At 43.3% G+C, this 24,208-nt stretch overlaps 1 protein-coding gene across 2 annotated transcripts; it reads left to right on the top strand.

Moving 5' to 3' along the window:
* Window positions 1,594–23,898, top strand: LOC641352 (caspase-15). 2 transcript variants are annotated; one of them, XM_021068629.1, is made up of 7 exons: window positions 1,594–2,142; window positions 3,590–3,642; window positions 5,163–5,312; window positions 9,600–9,825; window positions 10,874–10,987; window positions 18,092–18,201; window positions 23,551–23,898. In XM_021068629.1, exons 1-7 carry the CDS (start codon window positions 1,791–1,793, stop codon window positions 23,761–23,763), a joined length of 1,218 nt encoding a protein of 405 aa, XP_020924288.1. In that variant the 5' UTR covers window positions 1,594–1,790; the 3' UTR covers window positions 23,764–23,898.

A 24,208-nucleotide genomic window follows, 5' to 3' on the forward strand; every position in this document is an offset into this window, starting at 1 on the left:
GGTTGATGAGCTTCAGCTGGCTTTGGGAACACTGCCCAGTGCCCTTTTAAATAAAACTGATTTTGGAGTTCCCGTTGTGGCACAGCGGAAATGAATCCGACTAGGAACCATGAGGTTGCAGGTTCGATCCCTGGCCTCACTCAGTGGGTTAAGAATCCGGTATTGCCGTGAGCTGTGGTGTAGGCTGGCAGCTGTAGCTCTGATTTGACCCTTAGCCTGGGAACCTCTATATTGCTGTGGGTGCGGCCCTAAGAAAACAAAGATATTAAAAAAAAAAAAAAAAACTGATTTCGTTCTTGGCTGCCTCAGACTTGAAGCAAATTACTTAGGGGTGGGGCTTTGTGGGAGTAAACAGTCATCTGGCAGCTGGAGATAAGACCTAGTAAGGCTCCAGGCAACAAGGACAGAAACACTGCTTTCAAGTTGTGTTATACTCAATTTCCAAGAATATATTATGAAATACCTCAAAAGATCACAAGAGTAAATGATACATTGCCCCTTCACTCACGTCACTCAAATGGAACAATTATCAGGATTTAATTTAACCACTTTTGCTTGTCTTTCTCCTCTCCCCCACCTCCTTTTTTCTTTCCTTAAGGAGATTGCAGACATCATACCATTCCACTCTTCACACGTCAATGCATTTCTAAAAATTATGGACATTCTTCTTACATAACTACAACGTTCTTATCCCACCTGAAAAAAAGTTAACAATTTTCTTGCTTATCCAACACTCAGCCCATATTCACATTTCCTTGATAGTCTCAAGAATGGTTTTTTCAGTTGGCTTATTTGAGTCAGGATTCAAACAAGTTCTGAGATTGTTTCACCGGCTGTTCTAAATGGTAAGTGATTTTGAGGCAATCCAGGATTAGTTAGTTCCTAAGGGCCCAATCAAGTTAGGGAACCTAGCAATTAAGGACTCTGGGGGTTGCAAAGCTGAGATCTGCTGGCCAAGGCAGTGCTCCTACCAGGGTCCCCAGGCCAGAGCAGTGTGCATTTCTAACTTCTTGCTGACTTCATATTGTCAGGTTAACAGCTTTTCTCACCACATCCCGGTCTGGAGTCGAAAATCAATGGTTCTCAAACTTGGCTGCACATTGGAATCTTCTGAAGACCTCTGAAAATCATTGGTGCCCGGGGTTGCCGCCCAGAGGTTCTAGGGTAATTCAGCTTGGATTGTGGCCTGGTTATGAGGAGTTTCAAAAGTCCCTCTGGTGATTTTTTTTTTTTCCCTTTTACCGGCCACACCTATGGCATATGGAAGTTCTTGGGCTAGGAGTCCAATTGCGGGATGGGAGCCGTTTCTGTGACCTAACGTGGCAACGCCAGATACTTAACCCACCGACTGAGGCCGGGGATCGAACCCGCATCCTCTGGGATACTAGTCGGGTTTGTAACCTGTTGAGCCGCAACGGGAACTCCGCCCCCTAGTGGTCCTAATGCGCTGCCAAGGTAGAAAACCACTGAGGAGCCTGCAAGGCCTGACAGCTCAGCTTCAGCCTAGCGCTGCTCCAAGGGTTAAAGCAGGAGCTTCTCTGGGCCGGCATAAGAGGGACTGGGGGATGCGGGGCGTGGCTCCAGGACGGGGGCGGGACGGGGGCGTGTCTTTGGCCTGAGAGGATAAGGCGGGAGCGTCTAGGCCGCCGGACAACCTACCTCTGGCGGGGCTTTGTAGGATAGCGGAAACGCCTCTATTTTTCAAAACAAAGAGAAGCGGGAGGCGTGTGCTGCGCGCAGGGCTCACGTTGGTTCGTCTCACCCAGGCTCTTCGGCATCGTAGGCTAACAATGGAGGAAAGCCCGGGAAGCGGCCGGCACTTGGAGAGGAACCTTTGGAGGACGCCTCTGAAGCTCCCGCCCTTGCCGATCCGCTTGCAGGAGACGCTGGACCAGCTGTCCCCGCAGGAGCTGCGCGACTTCCGTACCATCCTCAAGAATGTGGACGCGGAGCCGCGCGTGAAGGAGCTGCGGTTGGAGCTGGAGGGCGGCAACGCGTCGGGGCTGGCCCAGCTCCTCGCCAAATACTACGACTCGGAGGCCGCCAGGCGCGTCATGGTTCAGGTGCTGCAACAGCTGCCCCGCGCCGACCTGCTGCCGCGCTGGCGGAGCGCCGCCCCTGCTGTGGTCGCGGCTGGCCAGGGTGAGCTCGCGGGGATTCCAGGGGCGGGGGCAGTGGAGCGGGTCCTCGGTGACCGCGGGATTAGGCCACACAGCCCGGGGATTCTCGGGCTGAGGGAAGGGGAACTGGAGAGGGGAGAAAGGACTGGCGGGGGAAGGGTCGGATGTGAGCTCCAGGTTAGGCCCTGGCGTCCAGGTGAGCGCCAAGGGAGCGGAGCTGGAAGATTGCGGGCTGCTAGGGACCGAGTGAAAGCGCGATGGGAGATGGGAGCCCTGGGTAAGCGGCCAGGAGAGAGACGGTTCCCAGGCACCGAATACAAGTGACCAAAGAGTAGCCATTAGAGTCTACCAACTCCTTCTGGAGCGGGCTTAGAAATCACTGACTCAGCAGGCTTGAAATGCATTTTTAAACAAGTTCCTCTTAACGATTGTGGGAAGGAGAAGGGAAAGATGATGTGAGAAACCCAGTGTTGGAATCCCTCTGAAACACGTCCATACCATTAGAACATTTGCCATAAATTTGGGAAGTTGCGGCTTAGGATCAAGGAATAGTAACAAGTGGGGAGGTTAGGGTTTCTCCCCACAAATTTAATAAACGTATGCGTTTGTAATATGCGAGTGTGTGTATGTGTGTATACATAGAAGGCGAGAGAGAGAGAAAGCAGTTCTTAAACCGGGCGCATTGAGGTAGACACTAAAATAAACCGTTGCTGGTCTCTGCCAGTCCCGTGCTTATGATCTGGTTGAGTTTTGAGGTTTGTTCCTTTGCCAATTGTTTTAGGTTTTTACTAGATGACAACTGTAAACCACCTCAAAACATGGTCAGTAGGAGGAATACCTGCCCTGTGAAGCCTTTCATTCTCCTTTGACTTCAGCTGCACAGCACTTATGATAGTATCTCTCTAGGCTTAGTTGATGTATCATGCTTTTCTCATCACTCCTTTAGACTGTGAGTCTCTTGCAATTACAGTGGTTTCTTTTGTTCCTTTGTTAATTTTTAGAATCAAACTGCCCAGTACAATGACTACACACTATAGAAACCCAATAAATATTTGAATTGAATTCTAAGAGATTGTTTAATTAAAAAAATCAAATAGGGTCCAGTTTATTTGACTTCATTTTTCTCTTTATTGATGTCTTGGTCTCCTTTTCAGGAGGCGCATGTGCAGTCGTGTTCATTGGTCCTTAACCTTTTCACCTCTGCTCTGGGTCTCCCTGTCCCTGAGCCTGACTGGGGTCTAAGGGAGTTTTGTTAAGTTTCCATCCTCCTGATTTTGGGAGAGGCTATTAGAAAACGGTTCTAAAGCAAGATTGAAGGTTGCCGGGCCCCAAAACATAAGAGGCAACTGAATTCCTTGGGAGATGCACCTTGTTAACAGGAATGACAGTAGATCTTGATTAAAAAGAGAAAAATGTGGGAAAAAAATTTTTTTCTCTGTTTTATTGTTTTCTCATGAAAATTCATTCAGTGATTCCAAGAAAGATGGCAAAGAGAAGTTATGACTGTATGGAAGATGAATTGGTAAGTTTCTTGACTCTTACCCCGACACTATACACAGGTCAGCAGATAGGTCAGTCACCATTTGCATTTTTTGTGCTGCCTCAGTTGGGTTGAAGGCAAGTATTTGTGGGGTTTTCTCAAGTGGTCAGATCTCCATGCTTCCTGTCATCAATAGTAAAAGCAAAACATGAGCCAGTTAAACCACTTTGCATACATTAACCAAATGAGGTAAGCACTGTTATTATCTCCATTTTACAAATCCGGGCTTTGCAGGCTGTTATGGCCTTGGGCAACTACAGAAGTTGCTGGCTTCGGGCTCTTTTCGTTTTGTTTGCCTCTTTTATTAGGAACATGTAAAACTGAAGTAGAGGAAATGTAAAGTAGAGAAAATAGAAAAATGAATCTTCAAACTCCAGCCCAACCTACTTACTGCCCTGCTTCTACAATTAGCAACAAGTGGCCAATCTTTTTTCTTCTGTCCCCCCCATTATTTTAAAGCAAATCCAGATATCATATCACTTTCATACATATTAATACTTTAGAATGTATCTAAAGAAAGATTTTTTTTTTGAAGTCCGTAATACCATTATTCTACCTAGAAACAAATTCCTTAAACTTGGCAAAAGATGCTTTTTTTGGGGCTGTGCTCTTAGCATGGGGAAGTTCCCAGGCCAGGGACTGAATCCGAGCCACAGTAGTGTCAGAGAGAGAGAAAGTAGTACTTAAACTTAACCTGCTGAGCCACCAGGAGATTTCTGCCTTCAGATTTCCTTGGCTGGTTCCTTTCTCTTTTACATTTGAATTGTTTTGAGTCAGGATCTGATTCAGACAAGGTCTATACAATTACATTTGATGGTTTGTCTCTTAAGAGACTCTTAATTTATGATATCTCTCCCTTTAACCTCTTATTTGTTGACAAAACCAGGTTATTTCGCTTTTAAAATGTCTCACATTCTGGATTTTAATAACTGTTGCCCTGTGTTGTCATTTACTATTTTCCTTTAGTGGTAATGGGTGTGTATAGGCATTTAAAAATGAGATTGGGAGTTCCCGTCGTGGTGCAGCAGAAACAAATCTGACTAGGAACCATGAGGTTGCGGATTCAATCCCTGGCCTTGCTCAGTGGGTTAAAGATCCGGCATTGCCGTGGGCTGTGGTGTAGGTTGCAGACATGGCTCGGATCTGATGTTGCTGTCGTATAGACCAGCAGCTATAGCTCCAATTGGATCGCTAGCCTGGAAACGTCCATGTGCTGCAGGTGTGGCCCTAAAAAGACAAAAGCCAAAAGATAAAAATAAATAAATAAGTAAAAATGAGATCGGCTTGTTCATCCTAGTTTGAGAAGGTATTTGAAAGAAATACAGATCTTGCCAGGCCTCGCCCCAGAACTGATGAGAGAGGAAATCGGTGTTATGCTCCTTCTCTGAACTGGGAAACCTCATCATTAACCTTAGAAAACACTCATTTCACATATGTGGCATATTTGGATTTCTGAGTTTGGTTTCATTTAAATATTGTTTCTTGGCTGTCTTTGAAAACAGGACTGCTATGACCTGAGTGGCAGTCGGAAGGCCTTCCTCATGTGTGTGCAGAAGAACAGGCCAGGTGCTGAGCAAGATATCCAGTGGATGGAGGAATGGCTTGACCAGTGCCATTTTGAACGTACATTGTGCATCGATCCCAACAAGATGGTAGCAAGTTAAATACAAAAGCAAAAATTTGTAGCTTGGATATGATAATTTTTCTTCTTTTTTACAACATTTGGGGGCCTTCCTGCTGTGGCACAATGGGATCAGCAGTGTCTCTGCAGTGCTGGGACACAGGTTTGATCCCTGGTCCAGTGCAGTGGGTTATAGGATCCAGAGCTGTCGAAGTGGCAGCATAGGTAGCAGCTGTGGCCTGGATCTGACCCTGGCCTAGGAACTCCATATGCTAGGGACAGCCAAAAAAGAAAAAAAGTAAAAAGATAAATAATTTAAAAATAAATTTAAAAAATTGAGTTTTATGACCTGGTTAGAACCAGGGCCTGCTGAGCAATGGATGTGAATGTCCTGATGAAATTCTCCAGCTTACCTATTAGATACAGGTGGTTTTGTCATGTTAAGTGTGTGATACTGCTTGGAGCCCAGCAGGGACCTCTTGGGTTTCAGTCTTGGCTAAGGGCTGAGCCGGTTACAAACCTGACTAGTATCCATGAGGACACAGGTTCGATCCCTGGCCTCACTCAGTGGGTTAAGCATCCGGCATGGCCTTGAGCTGTGGTATAGGTTGCAGACTTGACTTGGGCTTGTGGCTGTGGTGTAGGCCAGCAGCAGCAGCTCCGATTCAACCCCATATGGGAACTTCCATATGCTTTTTAGGGCCATGGGTTTGGCCCTAAAAAGTAAAAAAAAAAAAAAAAAAAAAAAAAAAAGCCAGAGGAATCTCAGCATCCCAGCAGCATTGTAGCCTAGGGGCTTTGAAAGGTCCTAATAGGACTTCCTTGGCACAGTGGGAGGAACAGGGAGAGGGATTGCTGAGAGCCCTGGGCAGAATTACATTGGGATTGAGTTAGATGAGGTGACACGGGAATACAAAGAAGTGGAGGTGGGTGGGAACTCCATTTTGACCTCTCTGACTCCAGCTGAATCCTGGCTTAGCCTTGCCCTTATCTGGGGATAATAATTTAGGAAAGTCTTTGATAGACCCCAGGAGTCACTCCTCACAAATATCAAGGAACAGCATAGCAGAGGAGGAATCCTGCCTCTTCCTAGTTGTTACCTTAACTGAGAGTGATTTTGCCCCCAATGCCCTCAGGACATTTGATAGTGTCTGAGGACATTTTTGGATGCCAGAATAGAAGCCAGGGTGTCTACTGAAGACCCTACAGTGCACAGGCCAGTACCCACAGTGAAGAGTGACCAGACTTGAAGTGTCACTAGTGCAATAATTCTAGAAATTCTGCCTGAAATTAAATGACTGCTTTCTTCTCTAAAATGGGGATGGGGATGATGATAGTAGTTGATTCTGTAGGGCTGTGGTAAGGATGAAATGAGCTGCTTTGTATAAAAGTTCTCAGAATAGTAACTGAGATAGTAAATGCTCACTAAATTTTGATTTTATTATTTCAAAGCTAAAAACAGATCCCTTCATGTTTCCCAAGGAATGTACCAGAATCTCTTCCACATTAGGCAGTCTTTTAAATCTAGTCTTCCATTCACATGGCAAATCTTATCAGTGTTCTGGTTTATTTTCCCAAAGGTCCAGAAGCAGCCTCTTTTCTCTACTTCCTATCAACATTTATTTGTAAATATTGAACAATCTTGGGAGTTTTCCAGTGGCCTAGTAGTTAAGGATTTGGCGTTGTTATGCTGTAGCTTAGGTTTGATCCCTGGCCTGGGAATCTTCTACATGCTTCAGGTGTGGCTAAAAAACTAAAAGCTAAAACAAACCAAAAAAAACAGCATGAAAAAATTGAGCAATGTTACTGGTAAAATTATTTCACTTTTTTTTTTTTGCCGTACTCGCAGCAATGTGGAAGTTCAGGGATCAAACCCACAGCATAGTTGTGGCAACACCAGAGGATCTTTAACTGGCTGTGCCACAAGGGAACTTCCTATTTCACTGTTGTAAGTTTCATTTTCCTGATTATTAGTTTTGGTTGAACATTACTGGCTATTTGTTTTCGTCTATGAGTTACCTATTTGTATTCTTAGCCATTTTTCCTGATGGATTTTCTTTTTTCTTATTCTGTAGTTCATTTAGACAAAATAGGATGTAAATATTTTTGTCCTACCTCGTTACCTGCTTTTTGACATTTTGTTAAGCCATATGGAATTCTTTGAGGTTTTGTGAGGAAACTTGTCAGTCTTTCTTTTTGTCAGCTTCTTGGTTTTTGTGTCTTGATTAAACCCATGCCTTTCCAACTTAAATTTTTTTAAATTATTTTGTCTACATTTAAAAAAAAAAATAGTTTAAGGTCAGCCTTCTACTTGCTGGAATTTTTGGGGACAGTGAAGTGGGTGGTCTAACTTTATTTCTGAGTGGATAGCCAGTCATCTCATTTTTTTTTCTTTTTTTCTTTTTCATATGGAAGTTCCCAGGCTAGGGGTCAAATTGCTGCCAGCCTATGCCACTGCAGGATCCAAGCCCAGTCTGTGACCTACACCACAGCTCATGGCAACGCTGGATCCTTAACCCAGTGAGTGGGGCCAGAGAACAAACCCACCTCATGGATACTAGTCAAGTCTGTTACCCCTGAGCCACAAAGGGAACTCATTTGTTGATGATACATCTTTTTCCTAAGTTTTTGAAATTCCACTCGTACCATTAACTAAATCTCTGTGTATACTTGGATCAATTTCTGGATTCTAAAATAGTCCATTCTGAAGTTCCCATCGTGGTGCAGCAGAAACGAATCTGACTAGGAACCGTGAGGTTGCAGGTTTGATCCTTGGCCTTGTTCAGTAGGTTAAGGATCCAGCATTGCCGTGAACTGTGGTGTAGGTGGCAGACATGGCTTGGATTCCGTGTTGCTGTGGCTATGGTGTAGGCCAGCAGCTACAGCTCTGATTAAACTCCTAGCTTGGGAACGTCCATATGCCACAGGTGCGGCCCTAAAAAGACAAAAAGACTAAAAAATAGTAATAATAAAAAATATTAAAATAGTCCATCATATATTTGTTTATACCTATGCTAGTATATCACTGTTTTATTCACCACGACTTTTATAGTTTTATTTTGATGTCTGATATGATCTATCCCCCATTCATTGTTTTTTGGTTTTCTTTCTTTTTTCTTTGGTCTTTTTAGGGCCACACATGAGGCATATGGAATTTCCCAAGATGGGAATTGAATCGGAGCTATAGCTGCGGGCCTATATCACAGCCTATATGTTGTGATATAGCTGCGGGCCTATATCACAATGTGGGATTCTTTTTTTTTTTTTTTTTTTTTTTTTTTGTCTTTTGTTGTTGTTGTTGCTATTTCTTGGGCCGCTCCTGCGGCATATGGAGGTTCCCAGGCTAGGGGTCCAATCGGAGCTGTAGCCCCCGGCCTATGTCAGAGCCACAGCAACGCGGGATGCGAGCCGCGTCTGCAACCTACACCACAGCTCAAGGCAACGCCGGATCGTTAACCCACTGAGCCAGGGCAGGGACCGAACCCGCAACCTCATGGTTCCTAGTCGGATTCGTTAACCACTGCGCCACGACAGGAACTCCCACAATGTGGGATTCTTAACCCATGGAATGAGGCTCAGGATTGAACCTGCATACTAGTTGGGTTCGTTACTGCTGAGCCACAATGGCAACTCCTCTTTTTAACTTGTGAATGTTCGTTTTGCTGTTCTTGAGCATCTGTTCTCTAAGACCTTGAGAATCATCTGGTAAAGTTTCACAGAAATCCTTTGAGATTTTGATTGACATGACACTGAATTGAGGTTAATTTGGAGTTAACTGGCAAATTAATAGTATTAAGTCATCTCAAAAACATCTGCATGTCATGGTTTGTTTATGTTGCCTCTTCACTAAAGTTCTTTTTTATTTTTATTTTTTTTGTCTTTTTGTCTTTTAGGGCCGCACCTGGGGCATATGGAGGTTCCCAGGCTAGGGGTCTAATTGGAGCTGTAGCTGCTGGCCTACACCACAGCCACAGCAATGCCAGATCTGAGCCATGTCTGCAACCTACACCACAGCTCACGGCAACTCTGGATCCTTAACCCACTGAGGAAGGCCAGGGATTGAACCCGCAACCTCATGGTTCCTAGTTGGATTTGTTTCCACTGTGCCACAATGGGAACTCCCATCTCTGGTATTTCTGACTTTTTCTACCTTCAGTTCCTTTTTCTTTTGTTTGCTGTGCCCATGGCATGTGGAAATTCCTGGGCCATGGATCAAACCTCTGTCATAGCAGTGACAGTGCCAGGTCCTTAACTGCTAGGCCACCAGAGAATTCCCTCCTACCTCCAGTTCTTTTTAATACTCTACCCTGTTTTACAGGAGTTACTTGAAAAAATAAGATCATTTCGTGATGGACTAAATGAAATTAAAGATGGCGTTGGCTGTTGCCTTGTTACTCTTATGTCCCATGGAGAAGAAGGCTTTCTTAAAATGAACAATGGTGAAAAAGTCAGCCTGGAAAGCATCTTTGAAATGTTTAACAATAAAAACTGTCCAGCACTTCAAGAGAAACCAAAAATCTTTATAATCCAGGCCTGCAGAGGAGGTAAATAGAGACTTCTTTGTAATAGCTCTGTTTCTAGAAAATAGGAAATTCTCATATTGATGACTGAGGAAGAAAATTAAGGGAGTTCCCGTCGTGGCGCAGTGGTTAACGAATCCGACTAGGAACCATGAGGTTGCGGGTTCAATCCCTACCCTTGCTCAGTGGGTTAACGATCCGGCGTTGCCTTGAGCTGTGGTGTAGGTTGCAGACATGGCTCGGATCCCGTGTTGCTGTGGCTCTGGCGTAGGCCGGTGGCTACAGCTCCGATTCAACCCCTAGCCTGGGAACCTCCATATGCTGCAGGAGCGGCTCAAGAAATAGCAACAATAACAACAACAACAACAACAACAACAAAAAAGACAAAAGACAAAAAAAAAAAAAAAAAAAGAAAATTAAGTTTTGTGGTTTTGGGGGGGTTGTCTTTTTTTTTTTTTTCTTAGGGCCACACACATGGCATATGAAGGTTCCCAGGCTGGAGTCAAATTGGAACTACAGCTGCTGGCCTACACCACAGCCATAGCCAAATCCTACAACACAGCTCTTGGTAATGCCAGATTCTTAACCCACTGAGCAAGGCCAGGGATTGAACCTGCATCCTCATGGATACTAGTCAGATTCATTTCTATTGAGCCATGACAGACACTCTGAAAAGGAAGTTTTAAATAAAATTATTTTACATTAGTGGACCCACAGGCACAGCTTTCATTGTGTAGTATGCTAGGGACTTTGAGCTGGGAGGAAGGGACAGTGGGAAAATGTACCTGGGATAGGATAGTTACTTTAGGCCAAGGAAGGTGTAAGTCATTAACTTCATGAGGCAGATCAGGAAACCTCAAATTTGAGAGAGAGGTGGGCAGTTTCCTGGGAGGGGGGATGTCCCATCCTTTGTGTGATTCTAGGTGGGTCATGGGACTAATACTGAACTTATGTAACTTTAGTGGGTATTTCTCTCTCTTGTGGAGACACAGGCTTGTTGAAACTTTTGTCGATGGTTACTGGTATCAATGGTATGTTATCATAGGTTGTATTTTCATTTATCAAAAAATAGAGAGAAGAGACATTGGTGTGGAAACGGATGATGAACCCATGGACTCAGATGATGTATCTGAGAAGAGGCTGCCTACATTCAGTGATTATTTCATCATCTACCCCACCCGGGCAGGTAAGACAGTGAGGTTTGGTGATAGTGAGAAACATATTCATCCTTTTAAAAAGATATTATCTGTGCTTTACAAATTGATGTATGTAAGGAGAAATTTTCATTAACCCATCCATCTCACTTTAGAAACTATTCCACAGAGTTCCTGCTGTGGCACAGCAGGATTGGTGGCATCTTGGGCGCACTGTGATGCAGGTTCGATCCCCAGCCTGGGACACTGGGTTAAGGGTCCTTAAGGCCAAAAAATTTTAAAAAAGAGAGTTCCTATTGTGGTTCAGCAGTAACAAACCCAACTAATATCCATGAAGATGAGGGTTGTATCCCTGGCCTTGCTCAATGGGGTTAAGGATCCAGCATTGCCATGAGCTGTGGTGTAAATTATAGACAAGACTCGGATCTGGTGTTGCTGTGGCTGTGGTGTAGGCTGGCAGCTGCAGCTCCGAGTCAACCTGTAGCCTGAGAACTTCTGTATGTCGAAAGTGTGGCCCTAAGAAAAAAAGAAAAAAGGGAGAGAGACAGGGAGGAAGGAGGAAAAGGGAAAGGAAGGGAAGGGACTGACCTACTTTCAGAGATGGCAGGTTTGCATCTGTTCATCTCTTTCTTGTGGGACTACACCAACCTCTTTGCAAAGTATCACATAATAAAATAAGATGATTGGCTTTCATGTGAAAAAGATCTTGATCCAAAGCCAGTTCTGTCACTTGCTGTCTTTGAGTCCTTCAACTTCCTTAGCCTCTAGATGTGTCAGTTTCTTTATGCAAAATAAGATAAAATATATTTATGTCGTTGGGATGTTATATAAATTAAATTATGCAATACAGATGTGCTTATCATAATAACTGGCATAATAAGTTTTAAAAAGAAATTAACCAATATGTTATGCTGATAATATTATTATTATTGCTAGTAATATTACTAATACTAAGTTAAAATCCCAAAGAATCTTCTGTGCTGAAGGGGTGGACTTGACTCAGTCATGAAGGGAAACAGGAAAATCTAGAGAGAAGATAGAAGTGGTCAAGGGCATTTATTTAGCTGTTTGTTTCTTGGTTTTCTTCAAAAAGAATTAAAGTAGGAATTCCCATTGTGGTGCAGTGGAAGCAAATCTGACTAGGCACCATGAGGTTTCAGGTTCGATGTCCTCGCTCAGTGGGTTAAAGATCTGGTGTTGCCATGAGCTGTGGTGTAAGTCGAAGATGAGGCTCAGAATCTGCATTGTTGTGGCTTTGGCGTAGGTCAGCAGCTGCAGCTCTGATTCAACCCCTAGCCTGGGAACCTCCATATGCTTCAGGTGTGGCCCTAAAAAGCAAAAAAAAAAAAAAAAAAGAATTGAAGCAGTTTGCAATTCAAGATAAAATGTTAGTGAATAAATGGAAGCAAAGCAAAATAAAGACAGTAATGTAAAATGAAAATGTCTATGTTAAAGTTAGATGTAACTTTATTCACCCAAGAGAGATGAAAGTGCGTGTATTTTTTTTTTTTTTAAGAGCTGCACCTGCAGCATATGGAAGTTCTCAGGCTAGAGGTCAGTCAGATCTTCAGCTGCTGGCTTCTGCCACAGCCACAGCAAGGCTGGATCTGAGTCTTGTCTGCAACCTACACCACTGCTCACAGCAATGCTGGATCCTTAACCCACTGAGCGAGGCCAGGGATCGAACCTGCAACCTCATGGTTCCTAGTCGGATTCATTTCCGCTGCGCCAAGATGGGAACTCTCATTGTATCTTTAATGACGTGAAATTCCTCTTAGTTCCTTACCTTCTTTACTGCTATTATTTGTGGCTTCTTTTATTCTTGATCTGTCTTGTCAGTGGCTTACTTAGTTTAGAATCCTTTTTTTTTTTTTTTTTTTTTTTTTGGCTGCATCTGCGCCACATGGAGGTTCCCAGGCTAGGGGTTGAATCTGAGCTACATCTGCTGCCTACACCACAGCCATAGCAACACTAGATCTGAGCCGCATCTGCGACCTACACCACACCTCATGGCAATGCTGGATCCCTGACCCACTGAGGGGGTCTAGGGATCAAACCTGCAACTTCATGGTTCCTAGTCGGATTTGTTTCCACTGCGCCTCGACAGGAACTCTGTTAAGAATCCATTTTTAGTTTTGTTAATCCTCTCTAGTATTATGTTTGTTTTTTATTTCATTCATTTGGGCCCAGATTTCCATTTTTCTCCTTTTTTTTTTTTTTTTTTTTGCTTTAGCTGTGCTGCAGCATATGGAGTTCCTAGGCCAGGGATCAGATGTAGGCCCAGTTTCGACTTAAGCCACATCTGTGGCAATGCTGGAGTCTTAACCCACTGCGCCAGGCTGGGGATCAAACCTGCATCCCAGTGCTCCCAAGACACCACTGATCCCCTTATGCCATGGCAGGAAATCCAGGACAATTTACTTTTTTTTTTTTTTTTTTTTTTTTTTTGTCTTTTGTTGTTGTTGTTGCTATTTCTTGGGCCGCTCCCGCGGCATATGGAGGTTCCCAGGCTAGGGGTCAAATCGGAGCTGTAGTCTCCGGCCTATGTCAGAGCCACAGCAACTCGGGATCCGAGCCGCGTCTGCAACCTACACCACAGCTCACGGCAACGCCGGATCGTTAACCCACTGAGCAAGGGCAGGGACCGAACCCGCAACCTCATGGTTCCTAGTCGGATTCGTTAACCACTGCGCCACGACGGGAACTCCACAATTTACTTTTATTGTTAGCATTCATATATTTACACTTTTACCATTTTACTTTTTGCTATTTATTTTTATTTGCTTTATTCCACTTAAAACAATGAAGTAAAGTTGCTGTGTGCAATATTATGTTAGTCTTACTGCTCTTATTTCTGCTTGATTATGAATTTAGGTTGTTATTCTTAAATTTTCTCCTGGTACTGACTTGGAAGGTATGCATTTCATATCTCCTTATGGTTCCCCATTAAATTTTATTCACATGTATTTAGTCTTAAGTTAATACAAAGCTTATCCATACTTCTTGATGATACATGGAATCTTAGAACACTAAGTCTTATCACCTTCCACATTTAAGCACTATTATTTAACATTTTTTCTTATCCCCTATTTTTTGTAACTTTTAGTATATGAAATTATTATGTATTCTTACACTCCTTCCACCCTGATTTTCTTCTGAATTAAGACATTAAATCAACACATTTTCATCAACTAGGTTGGCATGTACTAAGGTGGCAAGCATTATTCTAGGTAATGCCTGTCCATTTTTTAAAACCCCACAAATTAGAATATTTTTGTAACATTTTATACAGTCTTTGTTTACTCTTGTGTTTACCATTTTCTTTGTCCTCTATTCTTTTCTGAGTCTCAGATCATTTTTCTGTGGTCATTTTCTTTTTACTTAAAGTATATCTTTTAGAAATTCACTCAAGGAGGAGTTCCCCATTGTGGTGCAGTGGAAACAAATCCGACTAGTATCCATGAGGATGTGGGTTTGATTCCCAGCCTCGCTCAGTGGGTTGGGGGCGGGGGATGGCGGGATGTGTGTGGGGGGATCCTGCATTGCCCTGAGCTGTGGTGTAGGTTGCAGTTGTGGCACGGATCCTGAATTGTGGCTGTGGCTGTGGCTGTGGCTGGGGCCAGCAGCTACAACTTGGATTGAACCCCTAGCCTGGGAAATTCCATATGCCATGGGCGCATCCCTAAAAAGAAAAGAAAAGAAAAGAAAAGAAAAGAAAGAAATTCATTTAAGGAAGATTTGTAGGTGGTAAATTCATTTTACACCCAAATGTGGCTGATCATGTGACAGTATCTTTGCTCGTTTCCTTCTTGTGATGCCATCTTTTATTTCTTTAAACATTTCATGCAGTTATTTTATGTTTTATATCTAATATTTCTAATATCTAAAGTCTTTGGGGGGGGGTTGCTCTTTTGGTTGTTTCTGCTGCCTGTCACTTGTGGGAGTTTGTGTGTTTGAGCCGTTAGTTCCTTCTGTAGAATTTTAATCTCTGGTACTCCTGGGGGCATACATTGGGAATATTTCTTTTAAAGGGGATCATCGACCACATGGATCTCTGTGGCTCTCTCTCTTCAGGGTCTCTTGGTTAATGCAGGAATGCTAAATTCATCTCCCTACCTCCCAGGCACATTTTCCCAGCTTTACTTTCCACTGGAGTAGATATTTCCCCTGAGGCACAGTGCAACTCTGGTTTTTATGTTTGCTTTCTGCTCCTAGCTCAAGTTTCAACTTCCTCATTTGGAGGAATGGAATGCTTTGGGGATTTCCATTAATTCCTCTCAGCTCAGAATAGCATTAAAATTTTGTTCCAGTCAAGCATCAAGTTTTGGAGTTCCCATTGTGGCTCAGCAGTTACGAACCTGACTAGTGTCCAGGAAGATGCAGGTTAGATCTCTGGCCTTGCCCATGTCAGTCAGTTAAGGATCCGGCATTGCCATGAGCTGTGGTGTAGTTCACGAACCAAATTCAGATCCTCTGCTGCTGTGGCTGTGTGGTAGGCTGGCAGCTGCTCCTCTGATTTGACTTCTAGCCTGGGAATTTCTATATACCACAAGTGTGGCCCTAAAGAAAAAATATAAAAAGAATCAGGTTTTATCGTTGGAGGGGTATATAAAAGTTCTAGTGCCTAAAGTGGGAAACTGGACTGTGTGTTAAAGTGAAACTTTATGGGTCCCCCGCTTTTACCTGATCGGATGAGGCAGTACCAAATATGTGTGGGGAGGTGGGACAGTGGGTTCCTTTATCTCCCATCGACGAGAGACAGGTATACTGCCTCCTTAGACAGCAGTGTGTGATCCTAGAAAGTAAAAAGTATGTTTATTCCAAGACCCAGCAGTTTCACTTCCAGGTATACACACTAGTGCTGTGGTCCCCCAGTTGAGCTCTACTTTTCTGAACCACTAGCTCAGGTAATTTATGGCTCCAAAAATTAGATCGTGCTACACTCTTTTATTTTATTTTATTTTATTTCTTTTGTGTGTGTGTGTGTGTCTTTTTGCCTTTTCTAGGGCCGCTCCCGCGGCATATGGAGGTTCCCAGGCTAGGGGTCTAATCAGAGCTGTAGCCACTGGCCTACGCCAGAGCCACAGCAACGTGGGATCCGAACTGCATCTGTGACCTACACCACAGCTCACGGCAATACCGGATCCTTAACCCACTGAGCAAGGCCAGGGATTGAACCTGCAACCTCATGGTTCCTAGTCAGATTCGTTAACCACTGCACCACGATGGGAACTCCATATACTCTTTTAGATGTTATCATTTTCAGGGATAGCTAGGCTTTGGAGGACTGCTGAGATAAAGAGCCAGTGTTATGGTGGTGTCCTAGCTTGAGAAGTCCTGCAGTGCCCAACAGGGGTACACATCCCACTAGTAATTTAGCAATGAAATAAAAATATTTTTCTTTCAATTTGAATGGGTTTTTTTGGGATCACCTATTCATGTGCCTGTTGGCCATTGATGGCCTTCTTTTGCCCAATCTTATATTGGATTGGCTTTCTCTTTTTTTTTTTTTTTTTTTTGTTGCCCCACAGCATATGGAGTTCCCCTGCGAGGGATCAGATCAAAGCCACAGGTATGGCATAGGTGCAATGCTGGATCCTTAACCCACTGATGGAGGCCAGAGATTGAAACTGCATCCTCACATAGACAACATCTGGTCCTTTACCTGCTGAGCCACAACGAGAACTCCCAAAAGCAAAAGTTTTGAAGCATTGATAGTTCAGTGGTAGAGTTCTTAGCTGCCAAAAAGCAAACATTTTAGATTTTAACTTCAATTTATCAGTTTTTCCTTTTATGATTTATGCTTTTTGTGTTCTAAGAAACCTTTGACTACCTTGAAGTTGTAAAGATGTCCCATATTTTTTCTATGCCAACCCAGAATTACTATGAAAACATGCAATTTTGATATTCCCATTGAGTTTCCATACTAGACACATTTATGTTTCTTAATTTAATAACAAAAATAGTAGTTAAATTTTTGAGTACCTCCAAATCAATTCCATATGGATGTATTTACACCTATTTAGCTTAAAATTCTAGTGTAAAAGTCAGCAATAAAAAAATAGAAAAGGGGAGTTCCTCTTGTGGCGTAGCAGTAATGAACCTGATTAGTATCCATGAGGACATGGGTTTGATCCCTGACCCCACTCCATGGGTTAAGGATCCAGCGTTGCTGTGAGATGCGGTATATGTTAGAGATGCTGCTTAGATCCCACGTGACTGTGGCTGTGACTGTGTCTGGTGTAGGCTGGCACCTGTAGCTCCCATTCGACCCCTTGCCTGGGAAGTTCCATATATCTTGGGTGTGGCCCTGAAAATTAAAAAAAAAAAAGAAAGAAAGAAAAGGGATAAATAAATATGACAAAATGATAACTCTTAAATCTGAAGGATGATTATGTGGGGCAGGGATTATTAAACTTTGCTTACTATTTTTGTGTATATTTGAAAACTTATGCTTTAAAAATGCATATAAAGGGAGTTCCCATTGTAGTTCAGTGGAAATGAACCCAACTAGTATCCATCAGGATGCGGGTTCAATACCTGGCCTCTCTCAGTGGGTTAAGGATCTGGCATTTTGTCGTGAACTATGGTGTAGGTTGCAGATGCAGCTCAAATCTGGCATTGCTGTGGCTGTGGTGTAGTTGGGCAGCTGCATCTCTAGTTCTACCCCTAGCCTGGGAATGTCCATTGGGTACAGGCGCACCCCCCCACACACACAAAAAAGCACATAAAAAAGAATGTCCTCCTAGGAATTCCCTGGTGACCTGGCAGTTAAGGATCTAGAGCTGTCAGTGCTGTGGGGCAGGTTCAGTCCCTGGCTTAGGAATTTTGCCTGCCAAGAGTGTGGCCAAAAAAAAAATGTCCTTCTGAGGTTATGTGCTATTGGTCACATGAGTCTCATGTCTTAAGGCAAGTGTTTATTTTTTAAAAATTTTTATTAAAGTATAGTTGATTTACAATGTTCTGTTAATTTTCAGGTGTACAGTAAATTTTTCTCTTTTTTAGATTCTTTTCCATAATGCAAGTGTTTATTCTCAGTTCAAAGCCATTTTCTAGGTTTTAGCTGTGGATCAAAGAAAAATGCAAACTTGCTAGTTAGAGAAGGAAAATGGACGAAATTTTTTTTTCTTTTGTAGCTCATGTTGCTTTACGGGACCCCCATACCGGCTCTGTGATGATCAGAGCAATGTCTAACGTCTTTCAAGAGTATGGAAATAAGTGGCACATTGCTGACTTCTTCACCAAAGTAAGTAAATTCCAAGTAAACGTGTGCTCTAATCAGTCTAAAGCGAATAAGACCCTTGAGAACATTTTCATGAGAAGATTGACTTTAGCCATGAGAACATGAGTGATGCTGCTGAGTTGCTTGGAAACAGTGGGCTGATGGGAAGTTTAGAGAACCGTGGCAGCCTTGTTCAGAATTCTCGGCCGAGGGAAACTGATAGGGCCACTCTATTTACTGGTACATGAGTGAGGTGGATATCAGGTGAGCTTTTGAAGATCCTCCCTGCTCAGTGGTCCTGCCTGCCTGACTCAGCTCTCCCGAGGGAGGGGAGAACCCGAGGGCTTCTTTAAGGACTGACACTGGCTCACATTTGTCTGCCCAGCTTGCAGCCCATGGTAAATGTTCACTGAATGAATATGAGTGGCCAAGGACTGCGGTGGGTTAATATAGGAACCATAGTTTGGAGAAGGTCCCGATGATAGTGGTTTATCATATCAAGATTGAAGAGTAATTTTCTTTTTCTTTTCTTTTTTTTCTTTTTTTTTTTTGCTTTTGCTTTTTAGGGCCACACCCGTGGCATATGGAGGTTCCCAGGCTGGGGATCAAAATGGAGCTGTAGCTGCTGGCCTACACCACAGCTCACAGCAACAATGGATCCTTAACCCACTGAGCAAAGCCAGAGATCAAACCTGTATCCTCATGGATCCTAGTCGGATTCATTAACCTCTGAGCCACGAAGGGAACTCTGAAGAGTAATTTTCTTCTTGATCTGGGAGTTTTATACCTAAAGAGAGCTAATTAGAAAAGACTGTAGGAGTTCCCACTGTAGCATAGTGGATTAAGAACTTGACTGCAGCGGCTTGGGTTGTTGTGATGGCGTGGGTTCTATCCCGCGCCCAGTACAGTAGGTTACAGTCTTGCTGCAGCTGTGGTGTAGGTTGAAGCTGTGGCTTAGATTTGATCCTTTGCCCGAGAACTTCCATATCCCGTGGGTGCAGCCATTTAAAAAAAAAAAGAAAGAAAAGAAAAGAGAGAAAAGGTTGTAAATGAGCACAGTAATAGTAGTACTATTACCCACTGCACAGCTCATTCTGCACCAAGAGCTGTTCCCTGCGCTTTACAGATGTGAATCCATTTAAGTCTTACAATAGCCCTCAGGGTGGGTATTGGGATTCATGTCCCCTATTACAGATGGACAGCTCGGAAGTGGCAGCCTTGGCCTCCCAGCCCAGGCAGAGTGCTGCTGGAGCTCATGCCTTGATCACAATTATGGAGTATTTTACTTGTGCCTTACCTCCCCGAGGGATAGTAACTCTTATTTCTTTAAAAAAAGATTTAACGTTAATGGTTTACATATGATGATTAAGATCCTTCAAAACTTTTTCACCTCATTTTGAGGTGAGCTCTTGGGGGGAAAAATGTTAACAGGAAGGACTATAGATAATGTATAGACAGTCTTTCCGACCATATTCCCATATCTCTTATATTGCTCAGTTTATCTCTTTAAGAAAATAGTTTCTTTGATCACGTTGCTATTCAGCAGAAACTGGCACAACATTATTTCCCAGGCTAGGGGTCGAATCAGAGCTGTAGCCACCGGCCTACACCACAGCCACAGCAATGCAGGATCTGAGCCTTGTCGGTAACCGACACCACAGCTCACGGCATTGCTGGATCCTTAACCCACTGAAGGAAGCCCGGGATTGAACCCGCATCGTCATGGATACTAGTTGGATTAATTTTTGCTGAGCCATGATGGGAACTCCCCAAATCAACTATACTTTAATTTAAAAAATTAATGCAAAAAAAAAAGTCAGACACAGAAAAAGAATTTTTAAGAGAAAATAGTTTCTTCTCGGCTTCTCAAGAATGTGTAATAAAAAAAGACAGATTAAACCAACTATAAATAGAAATCCATTTTAGTTAAAGCTAACTGAAAAACTATTTTGCTGACCAGTGTTCGTTAAGTCTTTATTAAACCTCATTCTTTTTTTAATTGAAAGCTGATTTTTTTTAATTGAATGAAAGATTCTTTAAATTCTATAGTGCTTTACAATTTCCAAAAGTTTCACACACATGATTTTATACAATCCCTTTATAACTCTTTTTCCCTCTCTAACTTTATATTACCCCTCCCCTGCTTCCCTCTCCCCACTGGTAACCACTAGTTCATTCTTTGTATCTGTGAGTCTGCGTCTTTATTTATTTTTTGTCTTTTTAGGGCTGTACCTGAGGCACTTGGAGATTCCAAGGCTAGGGGTCAAATTGGAGCTACAGCTGCTGTCCTACGCCACAGCCACAGCAACGCCAGATCCCAGCCATGTCTTTGACCTACATCACCATCACGGCAATGCCAGATCCTTAACCCACTGAGCAAGGCCAGGGATCAAACCTGCATCCTTGTGGATACTAGTCAGAGTCGTTTCTGCTGAGCCATGACAGGAACTCTGCTTCTTTTTTGTTTTATTCACTAGTTTGTTATATTTTTTTAGATTCCACAAATAAGTGGTATTATACCATATTTATCTTCCTGTCTGACTTATTTCACTTAGCATAATACTCTACAACCCATCCATGTTGCTGCAAATAGCAAAATCTCAGTAATAGTCCATTGTATGCATGCACCACATCTTCCTTATCCATTCTTCTATTGATGGACACTTAGGTTGCTTCTATACCTTGGCTATTGTAAATAATGCTGCTATGAACATTGAGGTGCCTGTATCTTTTTGAATTAGCGTTTTTGGGTTTTTTTTTTTTTTTTGGACAAATGCCCAGGAATGGAATTGCTGGGTCATATGGTATGAGCACTGTTCATTTTTATTTTTTTATTGTTTTCTAGGGCCGTACCTGTGGCATATGGCGGTTCCCAGGCTAGGGGTCTAATCGGAGCTGTAGCCACTGGCCTACTCCAAAGCCACAGCAACGCCAGATTTGAGCCTCGTCTGCAACCAACACCACAGCTCATGGCAACTCGGGATCCTTAACCCACTGAGCGAGGCCAGGGATTGAACCTGAAACCTCATGGTTCCTAGTCGGATTCATTTCCGCTGCACCACGATGGGAACTCCAAGCACTGTTCATTTTTTAAGCACTTTCTGAGTAGACACTGGCATGAAAGTCCAAAAATGAGCAGAATGTGGCCTCTGCATTAAAGGCACTTATAGCTTAGTGAGGTAGCAGATGGCAGGTGTGCTTACAACCAAGCCTGGAATTAATAGAGCAGTTGTATATTTGGTACGTAACGTAATCCACCCCTTTCATTTTACCATGAGGCTCAGAGAAGCTTAATATGTTGCCCGGTATGACCCAGGGGCAGGTTGACCCTCAAACTCAAGTCTGTGTGTGCTTCAGTGCCCTTTCCAGCTCGCAGTGCTGCCTTCCAAGCATTTGCTGGGACCTGCGTGCAGTTTGCATCATTTTCTTGGTGCAGTCGAAGGACTCTGCCATCTCCTTCTGTGAGGTTTACTAAGAAGCTTTCGCTAGGAGCTTTACATTCTTTTGGACAGTTTGTGCTTTTATTTTACAGGTGAATAACAGGGTGGTGCACAGTGAATTTAATCTCCAAAAGGAACCAGTAAAAGTAACACTTGTAATGGAATCAACTTTAACCAAGTTTGTATACTTTTGACATCAGGAAGATTGAAAAGAAACAAGGCCTGCCTTACAACAGACTTTGTAAAGAGCTGGGAGCATTTGTAGCATTGTACAAATGGTTGCCATTTTGCATTATTCTTGTCACTAGCTGTGTTTCTCAAATTTGTTTTGTAAATATATGTGTATGTTATTTTTCTACAATTTAACTATGCTTATTTGATACTTGTAAATAATTTGACTTTTTTTTTTTTTTTTTTTTTTTAAGATCACTGTTTTCTGAAAAAACTTTCCTGAACTTTTATCAAAACATGCAAGTCCAGACATTCCCGCTGTGACTCACTGGGTTAAGAACCCAACTAGTATCCATGAGGATGTGGGTTCCATCCCTACCCTCACTCAGTGGGTTAAGGATCTGGCGTTGCCCCAAGCTGTGGCGTAGGTTGCAGATGTGGCTTGGATCTGGTATTGGTGTGGCTGCGACATAGGCCGGCAGCTGCAGCTTCGATTGACCCCTGGCCTGGGAACTTCCATATGCCAAGAGTGTGACCCGAAAAAAAGGAAAACCATGAAAGTCCAGCTCCATTCGCGTTCTATTGATCATGTGCTTCTCTTGCTGCTTATTCCCCACCCTCTCTGTTCTCAGTTTGGTTTTGGTGCTGGTGTTAAGCCTCATTTTCTTGGCTTAGTCGAGAATTGTCTTTGTGTGGCCTTGTCCTCTGTTTTTCCTTATTTCCCCAGATTATTGTCTGCAGCCAGTCTGATCTCTTTGACTCTGTATGCCTTTCTCTAGTCTTAGCTGGATGTCTCTGTGCCCTTAAGGCCTTCATGTTTTTACCTCCTGCCCATTGCCCAGCTTCCCCCTTATCTCCATATACCTTTGAACTGCTGTTCTCTCTACCTTGAACCTTCTGTTCTACCCCACGTAGGTAAATCCTTTCTATCCTTCAGAGTTTGGTCTAAGCATCACTTGCTCAGGAAACTTTCCACAAGCCCTCATGCTAAGTCAGCTCTAAGTGCTCAGAGACCCTCTACTGCTCTTCTGTAGCATTGGAATAACTGTGCGGTGGCTGTTTAATCTGTCTCTCCAGTTCAGTCGTAAACTGCCAGCGGCAGAGGCCATATGTTCTGTTCATGGCTGTATCCTAGCCTCCACCTGCCTTAGGACACAGGCCATGCAGTGAACATTCAGTGAGTGACTGATCACTGTCTTAACATTATCCATCACTCAGACCTTGCCTGTTTGTTACCTTTGTGCTTATCTAGTCATCTGCTACCCATGCCCCCTCCCCCCTGCCATGGATGTCTCATGACGGCTTTAACTCAACAAGTTGGAAGTTAACTTCAGTTTCCCCTATTCTCTTCATATAGCCTATCCCCTTCTTTATAATCCTTTGATTCCCCACTGCCTGCAGGAACTACCCCCAAGTCCCCTGGAAGAATATTCCAAGTCTTTCTGTTAGACTTATCCTACACTACTCATGTACTAATGTTTGTCCTGGTAACTTGCCTTCCCTTAATAATCCTCTCACAGAATTGGGCTCACGGATTAAGGAATGTGGATGAATGCTCTTGCATATGTCATCGTACTGTGGTTCATTCTCTTTTCTGCCTGAAAGGCCTTTCATTCTCACTGTGCATTTTTCAGGGTGCAACCTGGGTTGCATCCCACCACAAAGAAAACCTGTATGTAAACTAGTATTTTTAGAGTGACACACTGTGGACTGAGCATGAATTTTAATTGTTACTGTGTTCTAACTTTTGGTGTAACTCTAGACTGTATTTGGACCTGGGTGTCCTCATCTGTATAAAAGGAGACTTGGCTCAGCAGATCCTGAGAGCTCATCGCACTGGACCTCAGTGAACTTTGACTTCTTAGTGAACTCGCTCCTGAACACCCTCCAGAAATGGCTGTTCCTGAACCTTGGGAATCAAGCTGGCGGTTGCATATGGCCTTTGGGCCTTTGTGAGGATGTAGGCATTTGGTGAAATACTCTGAAGATTGAGAGCCAAATGGACTTCAGCAATCCAGAATCTCCAGCCCTGTCTCCATTTCAGGGATAATTATGTCCTTTTTAGTTAATTGTGGTTTCAAATATTAATACATGTAATTTACTTTGGAAACTTTTGAGTTATGAAATTTGGGGTGGTTTTTTTTGGGGGGGGGGTGTTTGTCCGTGCTTACAGAAGTTCCCAGGCCAGGGATCGAACCTGCACCACCTGAGCAGTGACCCAAGCTGCTTCAGCGACAATGCCAGATCCCCAACCTGCTGCACTGCATGGGAACTCTGAGTTCTGACATTTGATATGTACCTTTGGTTTATAGAGCATTGAAATGTCTCTGGTTCATAAATAATATCAGGTGAGCCTTCTCTGTCCATTTAGATCCTGGAAGATTTCTGGGCACAAAGCCTTGTTTCAGGGGGACAGCAGC

This window comes from Sus scrofa, chromosome 13 (genome assembly GCF_000003025.6).
Source record: "Sus scrofa isolate TJ Tabasco breed Duroc chromosome 13, Sscrofa11.1, whole genome shotgun sequence".
NCBI classification, from domain to species: Eukaryota; Metazoa; Chordata; class Mammalia; order Artiodactyla; family Suidae; genus Sus; species Sus scrofa.

What these genes read in the sequence shown, in the direction of transcription:
- LOC641352 (XM_021068629.1), top strand. Translation starts at nt 1,791, where the DNA reads ATGGAGGAAAGCCCGGGAAGCGGCCGGCACTTGGAGAGGAACCTTTGG. An exon ending in ACTGTATGGAAGATGAATTG is followed by an intron (nt 3,643 to 5,162) that starts GTAAGTTTCTTG and finishes CTTTGAAAACAG; the next exon opens with GACTGCTATGACCTGAGTGG. An exon ending in GCATCGATCCCAACAAGATG is followed by an intron (nt 5,313 to 9,599) that starts GTAGCAAGTTAA and finishes CCTGTTTTACAG; the next exon opens with GAGTTACTTGAAAAAATAAG.